General features: G+C 40.5%; 1 protein-coding gene across 4 annotated transcripts in view; it reads right to left on the bottom strand.

Annotated features, from left to right (window-relative positions):
* Positions 1–2,907: 2,907 nt before the first annotated feature.
* lepr (leptin receptor) overlaps positions 2,908–17,614 on the bottom strand; it is a 28,094-nt gene continuing 13,387 nt past the window's right edge. For all 4 annotated transcript variants that reach the window (XM_063460158.1, XM_063460157.1, XM_063460160.1 and 1 more), the window contains exons 7-21: positions 15,970–16,115; positions 15,241–15,382; positions 13,420–13,580; positions 13,197–13,296; positions 12,825–12,924; positions 11,897–12,105; positions 11,638–11,792; positions 10,985–11,138; positions 10,716–10,798; positions 9,189–9,402; positions 7,017–7,211; positions 6,837–6,920; positions 6,645–6,738; positions 6,000–6,075; positions 2,908–4,841 (exon numbers count right to left, since the gene is read on the bottom strand). In XM_063460158.1, the coding sequence (XP_063316228.1) occupies positions 3,930–4,841; positions 6,000–6,075; positions 6,645–6,738; positions 6,837–6,920; positions 7,017–7,211; positions 9,189–9,402; positions 10,716–10,798; positions 10,985–11,138; positions 11,638–11,792; positions 11,897–12,105; positions 12,825–12,924; positions 13,197–13,296; positions 13,420–13,580; positions 15,241–15,382; positions 15,970–16,115 (2,825 nt within the window). In that variant the 3' untranslated portion in view covers positions 2,908–3,929. The remainder of the gene's footprint in view (positions 4,842–5,999; positions 6,076–6,644; positions 6,739–6,836; positions 6,921–7,016; positions 7,212–9,188; positions 9,403–10,715; positions 10,799–10,984; positions 11,139–11,637; positions 11,793–11,896; positions 12,106–12,824; positions 12,925–13,196; positions 13,297–13,419; positions 13,581–15,240; positions 15,383–15,969; positions 16,116–17,614) is intronic.

Genomic DNA, 17,614 nt, shown 5'->3' with positions numbered 1-17,614 from the left:
AATCCAGAGGATTTTTGTGAACGCTTGTAATTAAACAACAGTGGGTGTTTCCTAACCACAGTTAATCACTGTGCATTGCATCTGCATTTTAGAAGCTAGCTCCTACTGGGCTAAGCATACCGCTGACACCATTTGAATTTCTCTTAAACCTCTAATGTAAAGGTTTCAGCTCATTATTATGCATTGTTGCTGGTTTTAACTGTTATGTAACTGTACTGTTTATAAGGTTTGGGAAACCTGCTGTCAGTTGAGACAAAAGGAGGCTCAAAGTGTGATCAAAAATTTTTATCACTAAAAATCTTCTCCCAAATATGCCAACTTGAAGAATTAGTTTGGTGGCTTGGTGACTTTCAGTTTGCAACCAAAAACCTTAAACTGGACAAATTCTGGTCAGAAGTTTTATTAATGTAGCTCAAAAACACAACACAACACAACAATCGACTTACAGAGCTTGATATTGTAAGGTAAAAACCCTACAATAAGAGAGAGAAAACTCCAAACTCAGACAACCCCCTGTGACATGCAGTGAAAGAGAGCCAGAGATTAATAATAACTAATAACTAAATGGAGATTTGTGTTTAAGCATATATTGAGTAAAAAGAAAGGACTCACTGTCCATCGCGGGGAAGCTCCTGATCAGGTTTAACCATAAGAAAAGTTTTAAACCAAAGACTAAAAGTAGAGAGGGTGTCAGTCCCCATGATCCAAACAGGGAGCTGGTTTCACAGGGGATACTCTGCAAATGCAAAGCTGTTTGAAGATGAAGTCTGGTCAGACTGCCAATGCTGACATCTCAATGGCAGGATGTAATGTACAAGAAAACCTTTTCTCTGCAACCGATTCTCCATTAGACTCCTACATGTTTATGTTTACATATACTGAAGACATCTGAAGACATTAGGGAGGCAAAGAAGCATCTGTGCAGGATAAGAACAAAATAAATGTTCTACATGTTATTTAGGATTACATATATTATCATCACAGCCACTGTAAGCATGACTGTTTCAGAGGGAAAACATATTTTGAAAAAACACTTTATGCGTTCGTCGGTTTAAATTTTGCGGTCATGACTCTAAACAGACTAATTTCTGCCAGGAAAGTCCAGCATCTCATGCGACCTTCAAAATTTGAGTTATTAAGCATAATCTTATTTTTCTACCAGAGTCCACTTTACCCCATTTTCCACTAATGAGCAAAATCTTGATCTCAAGGACCAGATTACATAGTCCTACTTTATTTAGTGTGGTGTGATTTCAAAGACTTAATCAGCTTGTGAAATCTTCTTTCTATACAGTCTAAATCAAGCTTTAGTTATGATCAAAAAGCATTTCTGTTCTAAAATCCGTTTCTCGTACAATTTATTACAGTAAGGGTTTCTTGGTGGGCAGTCAGTCACCTTTTTGAACGCTTAGATGTGTGGTTAATGTGTCACAGCTGAGAGATCAGCAGGGCACCACAGAACGTTCACATATGCAGCACTTTCCCTTCAGGCCTTTTTGTCTCACACCCCCTTTGTAAAGCAGCTGGTTTGCAGATCAGGAAGCAGATACTGAGGTCCAATGCTGGGGGGCTTCTGGTGAATCTGGGTCATCTGGCTAGACATAGCATCACTCTGGTAGCTTGTATTTGACTTCAGATCGGTTTGATCATAAGTGGGATGTAGTTTTTTGAAGCCCTGCAGTAGCTTCAGATCAGCAAATAGAACCATGAACAAACTAAATAACCATATATGATGCATAATCATATCCACAGTTTCTCCGCTATCTGATGGTTCTGTTACTCTATCATAATCTGACATGGCCTCAGTGCTTTCAAAAGCATCTCCTTGCCAAAGCTAGCAGCCATTCTCACCACCATGTCCTTCTTTGGGAAATACAAAAGCTTAAAGGGCCTTTAAGGATACAACCTCCCTGACATCACTAAAGTAGCAGCCCGCTGAACTCCTTCCACAGTGCTTCTCTGTCTCCTTGTGGATGAAAGATGCAACTGCATTTACTATATATTCCTTCTTGACCACAGATTCTTCATGAATTTGACGACTCCTGCCTCAATCTTCAGGCTGTTTTCAGGCTTTTGGTCATCAGATTAATTATGGTGCACATTAGTGCAGTTTTTCGCACTTTTTTTTTTTTTTTGCATTTTTAAAAGTTTTTTTACAGGTTATTACATTTTATTTATTAGACGATCAGTCTGTGTTAACAGCTCCTGTGGTTTATAGAAAGGAGAAATCGACTTGTCTGTGTTGTGCAGAGGTAAAAACAAATACCTTTCAAGTGGGACTTTTTTGGTTTGTAATGTGACTGAATACAATTTATTTTTAAATGAATCAGGTAATCATGTTGGACAGTAAAAACCCTCTGTATGGCTTATATATTTTGAATATGAGGACGGTATTGAATGAATTGATCAGCAAATACTGTCCTTCATTAAAAATTTTGAATACTGTGTATTCATTTCCCATTTTTGTCTTGAAACTATCAGACACCTAGTAATAACTTCAAATTGTGTATATGAGGACAAACAGCGATCAGGCTGGAGAAGTAACATGACTACGCATACAGACCCTTCTTCAACAGCTAAAATATTAACAAAAGTTATCACATTTAATTTATGAAATTTACTGTGTGTGGTAGTTACCTATATATTTGACTGAAGTGCCACACAGACTTGAGCCTGATGTAATTTTAATGTATTTACTGGTTCCAGCCACTAGGTGGCAGACTATTACTGCAGTTCTGTGGTTAGCGTGTTGCGTATTGATGGGAAAAGTGTATTTTTGTATCTGTAATTCCATGCAGTGTGAACATTATACCAGTCCCTGTGATACAAAAAACACACTTACAATAAATACTTTATTTCACCATGAAAAATAGACAACATTCTCCATTTAGAACAACAATTTCTGTCAATCATATTTTTATATTTTCATTACTTTTCAATTTAAACATCCTCTGGATTCTCCTTCTTTAATCTTTTTCATTTTCTTACAGAATAAAGAAGCTGTCCAGTTAAGTTGCCAAGCAAAACTATAGCATGAAAATAGACGACACGTTTCTCACATACTGGAACAAACTCTCAAACACATTAAAGCACAAAGTGCAAAGAGGCTTGATGGTTTGATGGCTGAGATAGTCCATGCAGATGTTGATTCAAAAGCTGCACTGCAGTAAATGAAAGTGTCCAAAAGCATTGCCTGCAGTAATTCATCACCTTCAGCTGTCATCAGCTGTTCTCATTTAGTCACACCAATAGCTTTGAAGCAACATCCAAGCATTGCTTTTACTTTACACTCAAATGTGTGCCAAGAAAGCTGAAAATATGCAGATGATGAGCCTTTTTTCTCTCTCGCTTCCTTGTTTTTTTTTTTTTCATTCTCTGTGAACCTCTTTAATCTTTTCGTTGAATGTAGCAAAAAGGAATCAGTAGTGAAAATGAAAAGACCGGTTTTCTGTAATATGGCGAGCGCAAACGTAGGCACAAAGAGCATCCTTTGATTCTGAGCATTATGACCACCTGTGCGTACTCGGTTGTACGCCTATTGTAAGACCTCTTTTTTTCCCTTTTTTTTTCAAAGACCGGTATGCTGTTTGTGCAGCCTTGCCTGTAGCTCGTTTGTTTTTTGTTTTTTTTTACATCAGCCACAGATACGGCACAGTTGCAGTATGGCACAGTAAAATCTGGGTTTTAATGCCCAACAAAGAAAGAAAGAAATGCCTTCTCCTGAGGCTTGTGCCCTCCTGATGTCTTTTCCAACAGCACACAATAGCAGCATTGATGAACATCGACTTGCAATCATACATAACTTGAGGTAATTCTTTTTTTTTTTTTAACTTTTTCCGGCCTCACACCTCGCTATGCCCAAAGGAACAGATGCAAATCAGCTTTGGCAAATGCTGATGCGTGACATGATGGATTTAATGGTGCACACGTTAATCACAGCTGGGTTCAAGTTGTGTGTGTTGCGGTGTGCACGTAGCAGTTCTGAACTGAGGCAGGTATGGCATGGCGAAGCCACACGTCGACGGTGACGGCAGGATCCCGGGCTCGCTCGGGTTATCTTGACCGAGCAAAGGATGCAACTCCACGGAACGGTGCCCTCTGTTCAAAGGGGTACTTTTAAGCAGCTCCACTTTGGCTTCTTCATCTTCACTCTGCCCATCCTCTTTCTCACTCTCCTCATCCTCTGCTGGGTAGTCCATTCCTAGATAATACAAGTCCTTCTCCCGTCTCACGTCATGCTCGTCTTCTTGATCTGATGTTTGAGAAAGCTCCTCCACAGAGTTGTACGAGCAGGAGCGCCTCGGGTCATCCATCTCCAAACCACGACAGCTTTCCAGCTCCCAGAGGCCACCAGGAAAAGATCCCGAAATGTCAGAGTTGTTGGCAGAGAAATTTCCCTCATCGCTTGAGCTGTTACCACTACCATCCTTGTAGGGCAGATGAATGGGGGGCTGCTGGTCCTGACTGGGATTGGAGACCAGAACAGCGGTGTACGTGACTGAAGACTGCCCAGAGTTGTCGGTGCTACCTGGATGTTGGTCCACTGAGGGATCAGCTGGCTGCAGATCATCTGCTCTAGTTAAGGTATCCAGATCAACAGCTGAAGAAGGACCCCCAATAGGGAGAGTCTCATTCTCCATGAACTGATCGACATTCAGGTCAAACTCAGGAGAATGGGAGTCAGCTAAGGCATCTGCAGGGTCTGGAAGTGGGTTTTGGATCAGGGCCGTAGTGAGGACTTTATCCACTATAATGACCTGGGAGATGTTCTCAGAGGGCATGAGCAGCGGCCAGACCGGCAGACCTTCCTGAGGTCGGAACAGATAGTCAAAGGTGTCCACCTGGAGAAAGTTTCAGAGCTGATGAATAATTAAGCATATGGCAACGAGAAAACACTGCAGAAAATCCACTTATGATGGAAAAGACCGTTAAGACGAGACTAAATGCATATTTTCTTGCTGTACTGATCCCTGAGGGTAGCAAACCGCTCACAAGTATTAATAGCCTACAGATGGCGACAAACATACATGACAAACATGTTGTCCACAGGTAGCTACAAACTCATCATGCTTCTGCCTCGTTACTTATCAAGATTGACAGAAACTACTGAAGAACTTGCATGGTAAGTGTTTTTAAATCGATTCATCTCAGTGCTCTTGCTCCTTTTCCTGGTATTTTATTGGTTTTAGTTTCTGCTTTCTCATCTTTTTTTATTTCCTTCATTTCCTTTCTCTCTATCTTTCTGTTATTATGATCGTTTTCAAGTTTTCCTGTCCACGTTATCAGTGTTTTGTGTCTTTTGACTACTGCCTGTTAACTTTGATGGTTTCCTGTCTCATGTTTCTCTTTTTGTATTTACTTCCTGTCTTTGTTTTTGTCTCCTTTGCGATTTTCTGCCACACCTTCATTAGTTCCGCTTGTATCTCGTCCCTGCCTGTGTCTAATCACAAATCACCTCTGCATGTCTGTGTACATATAGTCCTGTTTTCCCCTTTGTTGCCTCACTTTTGCCAGTTTTTGTCACTTTTGCCAACCTGAATTCCTTACCCCATCCTACTGTTCACCTGGCTGTTTCCTTGTGCCTCTGCAGAGTGATTTTCTCGATTAACCTCCAACCTCTGTGCGGCACTTTTTTGAATAATTCTTTTTCCGCTGAGATATCTCTGGTCTCTTTTTAATTGACACAAAATCTAAAGTTAAAAACAATCACTTGTAATTGTAATTGTAACACTTGTAAAACACTTGTAATTTAACAAAAGGTATATGTGAGGTTCCACTCGCTCTTTAAGAAAATAAGATCATGTTAATAAGCGACGGTGTCATTTTCCAGCATGCAGATAGAGAATTTTGATCAGTGTTTCAATTTTTATTTGAAAACAGTGCAAATTAGCTTCTTTCACATGATGTTGTTCTTCAGGGCTAGTATGACCTAGATGTTAATATTTTAGGGTTAGTAAACGGATGAGTCAACAATGACAATCACAGTGTACATTTCATACCTTTTTGAAGTCTATTCCTTTAGCCCAGGAACACTTCCTTGGGTTGGGAACATCCTTCCATACAAACTTTTTCATCCTGGAAATGTAGCAGATATTCACGTTAGACATTTGATGCCTAAACGCTCCTTTTCCCTTCCTCTCTCGGGTCTAATTTTTCCACCTTTTATCAGCCAACATCAAGCGTAATTACACCCTGGTGACCTGTTAAATGTCACACCACTAATTTTTCATGGTCAGTGTCTCTGTGCCCTTAATTAGACTGCACCATAGAAATTACTATCATATATCATTTCTTACAGGTGTCTGTTCGGATAAAAAAAACTCACCGTGTATATTCAGGGTTAGTTTTACAAGATCAAACGGTGAACCCTAGAATTATCATGTTCTGGCTGTGTACCTCTACAAACCAGGCAAGGTACAGTTTACAGTACATCCAGGCCTGTCCAGACAAATGTAATTTACTAATTGACGACTTTTGATTGGTGAGCGCTAAAGATTAGTGTCACAGTCTCTCCTGTTCCTGAGTCACAGCATTGAAAAATGGCCAGAGAGGTTTTTTTGCAAAAAGTCTGAATGTTTTATCGCTTTACCGTCTTACACATTTGTGTCAATTTGTAAATACATTTTTTCTGGAATAGCTCTTACTGGTTTTGGGAGAGAACCAGGGTGACAAACAGGATGATGAAAAGAAAGGAGATGATCATCAGCATCATGTAGGCCTCAGGATCTCCTCTGGTGGCTGTAACACACATCAGAGCTTTAACTGCTAGAACAACAAGAGGCATTTTGTCATCCTTTAGTGCTGCAGATGACACAACCCGTGCGCAGTGAGCATACCTAAAGTGTAAATCGGCTCCCCTTCTCCCTCAGCAAACACAGGGTACAAGAAAAAGCCGTACTCCTCTGAGGCAAAAAAATCACCTGATGGGATAAATGTAAATTGTTACAGCTTAGTTTAACTTAACATAACCAGACTCTGAAATAACAGTGTAACTAACAAAGAAGAGAATGTACTACCTCTCAGATAGACGGGGTATTCGGTGTAGCGCAGTCTGGCCCACGTCTCTGCTCTTGGCCCAGAGTCCTGCTGCTTGTGTGGCAACCACTCGACCACCATGAACAGAGGCACCGAGCTGTTCTCCAGCAGACTCCATGACAGTGACACACATGTGCTGTTGATAAGCAACACGTGGAATGAACGCACGCAGCGGCCTGCAGTGCAGAAAGAAACAACTGAATTCATCCAGGGTCAGATGACCTCGACATTCGCAGTGGCTTTTCTTTTCTTTTCTCTCATCTGTCAACATCAATGGCTGAATAACGCTCACTTCAGCTACCAGCTTAAGGAGCATTCAGGACAGTGATGCTAGCACGTGCATGACTATTTATTTAAAGTTGCTGCTGACAGGAGCATGAATGTGCACTAATCTCACTACACATTAAACATTAAAAAAAAAAAGACTTTTGCAAACAGCTGTAAAAAAAAACTGAGCCAAAGCAATTTTAGTTACCCCCAGAATCTGAATCTGAATATTTGAATTTGAATATTTACAGAGATTTTTTAATGATAGAGGAAAGTGAAACAGCATAACTGACAGAAAGGCGTCTCTTAATTTCAAAGTGGTCGATGTGTCATTTAATTGTTCCTACTGGGAAACGTATTTACAATGCTTTCAAAAATCAGCCACCAAAAATGTTCTTTCAGCAAAGACCAATTCAATTAAGCGCCTTTCCACCTTTTGGAAAAGTGTTTTGTGGACTAATCTCGGAGCTGAAATGTGGAACAGGAACCACCGATCTTCCTTTTTTGCTGTGTGCAAATTTAAGTCGTCCTAACCTACACGACTTGACTTTTTAATTGCTAGAGAGTTTTCGGCAGTTCTTCTTATTCAGTGCCAGCTTGATTATGCTGCTGTAACTCACTGCAACCAGAATAAAGTGAAAGCGTTTATAAATTTGAAGAGTTTTCCCAGTAAAACCTGTTTAATTCAAGTTTGTGGGCAGAAAAAAACTGGCGCGGAAATACAAATGCGTATCCACTTGATGCTTGTCAGTCCTTTTGCTCTGTGTGGAACTCCACCGAAGGAGATTTCTAGGTCAGGTGCTCAATGATTTACCACAAATTTGCTGTGTTCTTGTCTTCAGGTTGCTGCTAATAAAACTCTTCTCTAATAATCAAATCATGAAAACAGTCCAGCTATATGGACAATTAATTTATTCTGACAGTTATTCTCTGAATCATGATTAAAGGAAGAGAAAAATGTTACACACACACACACACGCATGCGCACACGCACGCGCGCGCACACACACACACACACACACACACACACACACACACACACACACATTAGACATCAGCCTTGTTTCCTATGTTCCGATTACTCTTAGCACTCACTGCACTAGAACTAATGGATGTCGGGCATCTATCATGGCTCTTATGAGCTCCCAGAGATAATTATTTTAGATGTAGTCTTAAACTAAATGGATGTTTTTGGCCTCTGCTTTAAGGCCAAATATTTCGAGCATGTGTTATGAGGCTGGGGCAGAAGCACACTGGCAAATAAACACATATAGAAACATGAGTTCATCTTGGGCTTGTCAAAATCTCAACATACAAGCCTTGATGATTATTAAAGCGCTGGCAAAAATGAGGTTTCCAGCAAGTATTTTGCCATGAATGGACACCACTGACCACCTTGTTCTTTTCTTTCCCGTAAATCTGCACCTGCGTCTGTGCACGTTTGAGTGGCCATAAATCTGTAAGAACTGATGAAAGGTTCATGGACTGTTTGCTAAGGATCTTGCCCTTGCTTTTGTGAGCCTGTACATTTTTCAGCGTTCAAGAACGCTTTTGATCTCAGCTAAGGTTTATATTTTCAGAGGAACGTGAAGCCTGAGATTGTTAAAACTGCCTGTCTCTTGATGAAATCCTGGATTGATTTAAAGATATTATATCAATATATGGCTTATATGGTTTATTTTATTCTTTATCTAAAACTTGACAGCCTCCAGCATGATCACACTGAGCTTCTTTTGGAATACTAATATAATAAGGATGATGAGGGATATTATTGATTGATTGATTAAGAACAGCCCCAGGCTAGAGTGACAAGAACATTGCCTGATAGAATAAATTCACTGAGTGTGTGACTGGTCACACTTCCTGTTATATTCCCACTCACTCACCTTTAGGCTGTCTCTCCAGTGTCATGTTTATGTTGTCTGTGGAGGTCCCCAAACTATTGTAGGTTTCCACAGTCACAGTCTGGAGCTCCTGGTTCCACTCGAAGCTGTAGGAGGACATCAGCTCGATCTTCTCCCTCAGCACAGATCCGCTTGAGGATCGACACTGGACTATAAATCCATCCACGCAATAGGAATTCCCAGAAGGTGGGAAATTCTACAAAACAAATTGAGAACATTTAAGCAATAAATGTCAAGTCAATGAACTGCATTGTAAACAAGGGTCAATATGGCCAAAGCTTAGTAGTTCCTACTGAACTTTATTTATAAGAAAATTCTAAATAGTGGCCTTGAATAGCTTTGCATCATACAAATCATGGTTAACACTGTGTAGTTATTTTACCAACACTCTGTAAATATCTGGGAACTTCTAGGAGACCAGCTGCTTGACTTTGGGAGAGGAATGTCCCAGTTCCTGTCTGATAGAGGATTCTAGCTGCTCGACAGTCTATAGCAGGGGTCTCAAATTTAAATGAGCTGTGGGCCTCTGCTGGCACTGTCATGTCATGTGAGGGCCACTTTAGTGTTCAAGCAGTACAAAAAAACCCAACAAGAAAACACCCACAAATATTTCTGAAAATGTAGTGGTTTGTTTGTTGTTGTTTTTTCATTTCAAATATTGTATAACACGACAAAACTGCAAAGGCGAACGCAGATTTGAACTGAAGCCTTTTATTAAATAACCAAATAAACGCATTGGTCCTCTCTTTGTACACGTGGCAGCACTTCTGCTATCATTTTGTTCGTATTTAACAAAATAAAAATGCAGACATAAGTGTTCACATTCGTTTTTGACTCTCTCACTGAACTAACAGAGCCAATCCCTCAGCACGTTTGTACTCTCTGCTCATATTGCCTTCATATGAAATCATTTTTGGCTTTTTAAAGAACTTATTTTAACATCGACCTCAACAGCAAACAAATCCTCCCTAACAGAAAAAGTAACTTCAAGCGCCAGATTGTATTATATTTGTTCACGTCAATATATATTAAATTTGACTTTTGTCTGACCGCAGAACAGTTTCCACTTTGCCTCAATGCAGACAGCAACATTTCTGGGTCATGTTCATATGGCTTCTTCCTCATTATTGGATACTGGATACCCAAAGACCAGAGGCATCCAATAAGTGATTATCACCCTTGTCAATCAGGCACAGAGATTTCTCCCGATACTCTGAATCTTTTGATGATATTATGTACTGTAGATGATGAGATATTCAAGTTCTCGCAATTTAAATATAGTCTTAATAAATAACCTAATAGGGAATAGTGTGGTTTATTGAAGTGTTTTCTTATAGCATTTGATCAAATAGTAAGCTTCACCCCACAGAGGAATAAAAAGTATCAGGTTTAGCCACAGAGAAAATACTTGTTTAGCGTCTTTTTGTGTTTTTAGAGGGACTTGCAGACAAGAAGAATATCACTGCACCTAACTGTTAATAAAAAAGCTGAATACTGTAATGTATGTACCTCAAACAGCAGCGTGATGTTAGACTGGTTTCCGTGTGGATCATCTTGACGGATTCTCCAGAAATCAGGGCCACGTTCAGGAGCTGAGGAGATCAATTAGCAAACATTACATCCACTCGCAGCCTTTACTTTTGTATTTCTCTGCTAGGAGATGGCATTTGTGTGCGCCATGTCCATTAGAGTAGAAATCACATGGTCAGACGCGACTGGAAACGAACATTCGTATCAGAAGTCAAGGCTGCCACCGCTGTTTTGATAACATGTTTTACCTCTGCTGTTTTGCGGAGCGGAGTAGACAGACTCGCTCCAGTCGCTCCAGTAGCCGGTGCCATTGGTGTGCTTGCAGCGCACTTGAACCACGTATACGCGGCACATATCTGGCACGGCGACCTCTGCCCACGGAACCCGCACAGGATCCTGAAGCTGCAAACATTTTTGGAGCTCATTAAAGAAACAACACGCATTCCTAATGGAAAATGTTCGCTCTGCGCAGTACACATCTGCTCACTCTGTCTAGCCTCCTTATTTTATGAAAAGACAGAAAATGGTTTCTTTATATTTTTGGTATTTTGAGCAAATTTTGAGATGAGAACACAAATGAGAGCGTTTGTCCAATTTCCAGGAGAATTTTTCAATCAGAGGACTGCAGTTTGATCTCATAAGAGACACACAAGCTGAGGTTATGTCAGAGCATCCTGTATCATTTAAAGAAATATTTCATTTGGCATATTTTATTCTGGGTGTTTCACAGGAAGCTAACAGTAGTAGAGTCGAAAGTTCTGACAATCATCCAGTATCATATCATTATAGAAATATCATTCATTCCAAACTTTAGAGGCTTTTTTGAATAATTGATTTGTGAACCCACCACACCAAGCATTCAGTCACAGCGTGTGGTTGCTAAACTGTGCGATAAGCTCACCTTCCACTTTGGCTGGGGGCTCACGGTGGATGGCGAGTAGTACTGAAACTGACACTGGAGACCATCGGCTGGCAAAGGCGGAGCCTGCCAAGTCACCTCCAGGACCCCACTGCTGTGGCTCACTGCCTTCACATTAGCGGGTGCGTGAGGCTTCACTGCAGGAAAGACAGAAGTTCGGTTTCTTTGTGGTAAACCTGGAGTAACGGTGCTGCTGAAGAACATCTAATAAGCCTGGAACTCTTTAATCCTTCTTTCTCACCGTGATCTACAGGTGACAGGTAGACCGGTTTGGACCTGATGGGACCCAGTTGCGATGGCAACTCCAGCCAGAGTTTATAGCAGTTCATCCTCAGAGGGTGGATGGTGCACTTTTTCCACCTGCCCTCCATGCAGGCAGGACCCATCTCCCCCAGATTCTCACCCGCTCTCTCCCTCTCCTCCATCTCGTCACACGGCAGGTCAGCCCACCTGACATTAAAAACAAAAAGAAACAGATGAAGTCGTGTTCTTTTTTTGTCTCCACATGAGCTGATTTGCCTGTGCTTGTACTGTTCTTGCACATCATAACGAATGTCGCTCCAGGACCAGTAATGGTCCTGTGATGTCATAGATTTGTTACTTCAAGGAAAAAAAAGATTAAAATATTAAACACAACTTTACCAAGACTAAAGAACTGGTGCCAACTAGAATAGTTGATCTGAAGTCTGAGCAAAACAATCTGATCTGAAATATGAAATAAGATGTTCTCGTCATCTTTAATACAACTTAGATCTGCAGTACATCAGTCAGTTAGAACAAGCTTGCAGAATCGTGTCAGGCCTCGCTGGTTTTAAAGAGAAGAGACTTACTATTGTAGTCTATTGTATTGTATAATACTAACGACACACACTTACAGTGCACTGTTGAAATAAACTTCCTGATATTGCTTCACAATCTCTAGTGCTAAACCCACAGGTCGAGGGTGTGTTCAGTGAACGTGGTGTCCTGGTACACTGTGTGTGTGTGTGTGTGTGTGTGTGTGTGTGTGTGTGTGTGTGTGTGTGTGTGTGTGTGTGTGTGTGTGTGTGTGTGTGTGTGTGTAGTAACTTCCAGCTTTTCATCACACAAAAGTTTTATGAACAATGCAGCATCTTTTAAGAAACATAAACACTCCGGAAATATCAACTGGATTGGAAAAGGTGCTTTACTTGGATTGAAATCTGAGCTTATCCGGCTGTTTGTGAGTCCAACTGCAGTCCATGGCGTCAATGTCCCCATTGGTTACACACTTTATATCAATGTCAGCTCCTGAAACACACAAAGAAAAAGAAATTTAATTTGGGTGACAGTCACAAACACATCACCTGAGCTAGCCCCTGCACACTGAGGTTATTCTGGTTCACGCTGTTGTGCTTTCACATGTCGCCGCTCTACTTCCTGTCTTTGTCAAATGAACACTGAAGGGACATGGATTTCAAGCAACTTTAAAACATCAGAAACTGACTTTCGCTATAAAAATAGGGAAGAGGAATACATTGGATAACACTTAGACTTGTTTTTACTGGTCCAACAAAGCTCACCTTCCACATAGATCTGGCTGTAAGGGATGCTCCACTCTTCGGTACACCTCAGGAGGTCATACATTTGATTCTCTGAAGGACGCACTGTGATCTTGCTGACCTGGTTTGGGTCAACAAAAATATTTACTGTACTGAAGGCTGTACTTCTTTAAAAATAGGCCCACAGAAATGTTCCGAGCATCACAAAAACCTCTGCAGGGAGAGGTTTTTTTGTACTTCTTACCCACTGGTTGACTGGGTGGTACAGGGTGGGTGGAAGCCACTGGTGGAAGTTGAGCATCCACATGGCCATGCTGGCATTCATTCTGTGGTCGTTGAATACACAGTATACTGTTACATTCTCCCCGGGTCTAGCCACCACTTTCTTGGGGATGTAGCTCACCGCTGCACGCAGGGAAAAAAAAACAACGTCATTTTATGTTATGTTTACTGCCTCAAAAAAGAAATCTCATTTTTAACTTTTTATACTTTGAAAAGCCTTTTACAAAAGACACAAAGCCAAATGGATGTCACTAAGATGACAAAAACAAAGACCCACAAACAAATCAAACACATGACTCATTCTCATTCACCCACAGTTGCCAAGTAGACCTTTACAAAAGAAAAAAAACAAACCTTTCTATGGTATTATGAAAACTTTGTCAAAGTTTGCCATTAAAAGAGCGAGAGGGGAGTTATCAGACTCCTGTCACACAGCCACCTGAAACTTCTGTGAGGAGCACTGACTCACTCAAAGTTTAACTTTTGTGAATGCTTCAGCAGGACGTCTGCGGCGTGTTCTTCTGTTCTGGCATCGTTTTAGCCAGAAGTTTCTGAGTCACCCTTCAAGGCGAGACACCTCACCTCATCTCAATTACTGCTGTTTTACAAGGACAACTGTATGGCTCGTTTTAGCGGGATTACTCAGAGCTGCTGAGTCTCACAAACTTTTAACCCCATGACACACACTACTGTACCACTGACACACAGTGCATGGGCAGTCTTTGGGTAACAGTATCTATTATCTAGGAAAAACATCACAAATATGTCTGCTGTGACAATACAACAAGACCCTGTCACTTGTGCAGTGTAAAGCTTTTGGAATCAATTAGCCCAAGCTTAGTATGACTCACTGATCAGCTGACATGAACATGGTTTCTGATTTTAGCTCATGCAAACAATTGTTATGTCTCAGTTCTTGCTCTTGTTTTTCAACTTTCAGTTTCATAATTCATATTACTGTAGAGTCTTTACCTACAATATAGAGCACCTTGATGCAACTGTTGTTGTGATTTGGGTTGAATAACTTAAAAAAAATGTTTTGAATGCACTAATACAGACATTGCTTGACAGATTTATTAGACCAACACTCAGTGTTTTTGCCAAAGCGATCCCATGTTAACAGCACTGGTATTTACCTAAATCAATATTTTTTATGTTAAAATATAATTATTGTTGCTGTCCAAAAACTGTAAAGTCCACTATTATTATTATTTGATTAGGATATCTGATATGTTCAGTTTTTATTTGCCTAATAAATTAAAACATAATTTTCAGTTTTTGACAGATTTATAAAATATTTGCATTTTCTTGTTTTTGTTACAGGTGATCAAATAAAAAGACCTTACAGTAAATAATCCCTTTTATGAGCTCTTAATGTCACATTTCTTTGTAACTGATCATTAACCTGGAGAATGACCTCTGATGAAATACTCATATGAGTTTTTCAGTGACTCAGTCTAATGAGCTTGGATTGGAAGTAACTGCGCTCAGTGCTTGACTCTATCTGCATGAGCCTCTCAGAGAAATGTGAGTTGACCCACAGCCACCAGGACAGGTTTAAAATGTTAGGCTCACTGCAAAAAAAGATAATTTTATACTTATATTATCCTTTACTTTCTGATAAATCTTACACTTCCTTCTTATATGTTCTTATATGAAATGGAGTACAGGATCACCTGATGAATACAGTAGCTATATATGATTTTCAAACAATTCTAGAGAGATAAGAAGCTGGCCCCATGAATAATCTCCTAAGGATCTGCTGTGAGGAAGCAGCTCTTACTATCCAGGAAGATGTGGTGAGGTTCACTCCATTCACTCCACAGTGGAGGCTCTTCCGGGCCGGAGCAGCGGACCTGAACGCTGTAGTTTAGTTTGGGCTTCAGATCCAAAGACACTCTGGGCTCTCCAGGCGCAGACACCACCTGGAGACAGATAAGGAATACTGAAGAACATGCACACATGTACCTACAGCCTGCTGGGTGTGGTCCACTTGGAGTGATGACTAAGTCAAATCTATCGTCACAGCATGGCTGCTGCTTTTGTTTAGAGTCCTTTTAACTGGAACTGCAACTGGAACTGGACTGTTTCTGCATGCAGCATCTGATTCTTATCGTTATGAAGCATGATGCATTTGATGGAGAATTAATTTTAATTGTGAAATGAAGCAGGAAAAAAAAACATGCCTAAGAGTACACAGATGTTACTCAAGCAGATTGTGAAATCTTAGCTTGGCAGAGTGCCCAAAGCAGAGAGGGAAAGTCGTTACATCCTCATTCATATGTGATTTATAACAATCACTATGAATCAAGAATTTTTTTAAAGCCGATATGATCCAAGCAAAAACACTCAGTAGATTAACCTGGGGGACTTGTGGTGAACAACCAGGCTTCAAATATTAGCTGACATTTTACATGCAAAGGTATGAAGAAAAAAACAGGAAATCCTGTTAATTGACGGCAAATTCTCCACCTCTTATATAGTCTTCTAAGTATAAATAGTTAGTATTTACCTGCCAGGCGTGAGTGGTGCCAGAGGAGTATCGGACTTCATATCTCAGTGGACCGGCGTTAAAGTCGGGCGGGTCATCCCAGAGCACGATCAGCTCTGCCTCGATGGTCTGAGTGTGTGACAGGTTGCCTGGAGGACTAGGTTTCTCTGTAGAAAAAGATTACAGCAACGTAAGCTTCACAACACCATCAATATACAGCACATCTGACAAATTACCCGCATTCATAAAACTACTCTGCAGTGCTGTCAGAGTGCATCATCAGGGGTTACAACCAGACAACCAGATTTAGCTCATGGCCCATAAAAAGACAAGGCCTACAGTCTCCTATTGGTACTGTTTGTTATTTACTGTCACTCTGAAACTATTCCACTAGAGCCATGCAAATCTAACGATGGCTCCAATTCTGATTTATTAAAATTAAATAAATGAAGCTGAATGCAATTTACTTTCTCAACCAGGCATAAAAGGCAAGTTCACTTTACACTTTAGTCTAACAGTAAAATGTCATCAAAGCATGCTGCTAATAATCTATAAATCACATGGACTGTGTACGCTACTGTACAAAAAGCTGCTTGTTTCAGGTGGGTTTTTCAGAGGCGTGGACCCAGACAAACATCAGACAGGTGGAGCAAGCCTGATAACAAAGCCCCGTTTCACATGTTCAACTATGACACAAACAACCCGAGATAATTAAGTCTCATAAAACCACAAAAATGCCCAAGGGGCGAGAAGAGATCAATAAACATTATGAGTAACAGCCAAATCGTTCTGCTCCCACACTACTCCGCCATTAGGAACATGAAGTGCTTCTACTCCTCATCACAAAGCCTAATTTGCACATTTACATGAATCAAGATCAGGAAACAGTTACGCCCTCCCTAATATGACAACAACTGCAGCACCATTACTTAATAACACAGTGCAGGTAACAGGAAATTGCCTCGAGTGCCAGTTCCTGGTGCTTCTTATAACTCAGTTGAGTTTGAATAGACTGAATCAACAAAGTGTTTTCTTTTTCCAAGAATACAGAGAAAATACAAAAAGGCAACAGCCACTTTAGCCATTTACATGATGCAAACAATATATAACACGTTTTAAACATATATATACGCCAAATGGAGAGCCTCAAACCTAGAGTTTTGGTTGAGAAAATGTAAAATCGACACCTCATTAAGGGGGCTCTATTTTTTACAAGACATGAATAATACAAGTTTGGTTTCAAGATCACTGAAGTTCAATTAAATGAACCAAAAGGATAAAACTGCAGCAGTGCAGTGAAAAGACAGCAAAGGCCCGACTGTTTCTTTTCTGCTCCGTGCTGTTTCATCTAAGCGGTCTGGTTGAACAAACTCAGCATGCAAAGTGCTTGTCTATTACTGCGGAGATCTCACAGCTCGGCAGCACACACACAGACACACAAGGCCGGGGGCTAGTTGCTTTTAGCTGTATTCCAGTCACGGTGCAGCTATAGAAAGGTCTTTCTCCTTATCTGTCCATCACGTTACTGTTGAACGTCACAATGGAGAATTAACCAATGAAAGGTTCAGTATTACCGTCATGCATAGACTAAATGTATTCTTAGGACCTTTCATGTGTGGGAAAAAAAAAGGAGAATGTTTGGGAACTTGGTTTTTTGATCTCTAAC

The sequence above is a fragment of the Pelmatolapia mariae genome, linkage group LG17, assembly GCF_036321145.2.
Source record: "Pelmatolapia mariae isolate MD_Pm_ZW linkage group LG17, Pm_UMD_F_2, whole genome shotgun sequence".
NCBI lineage: Eukaryota > Metazoa > Chordata > Actinopteri > Cichliformes > Cichlidae > Pelmatolapia > Pelmatolapia mariae.
Note: the sequence above shows the minus strand (reverse complement) of the source record. Positions and strands in the feature narration are given on the sequence as shown.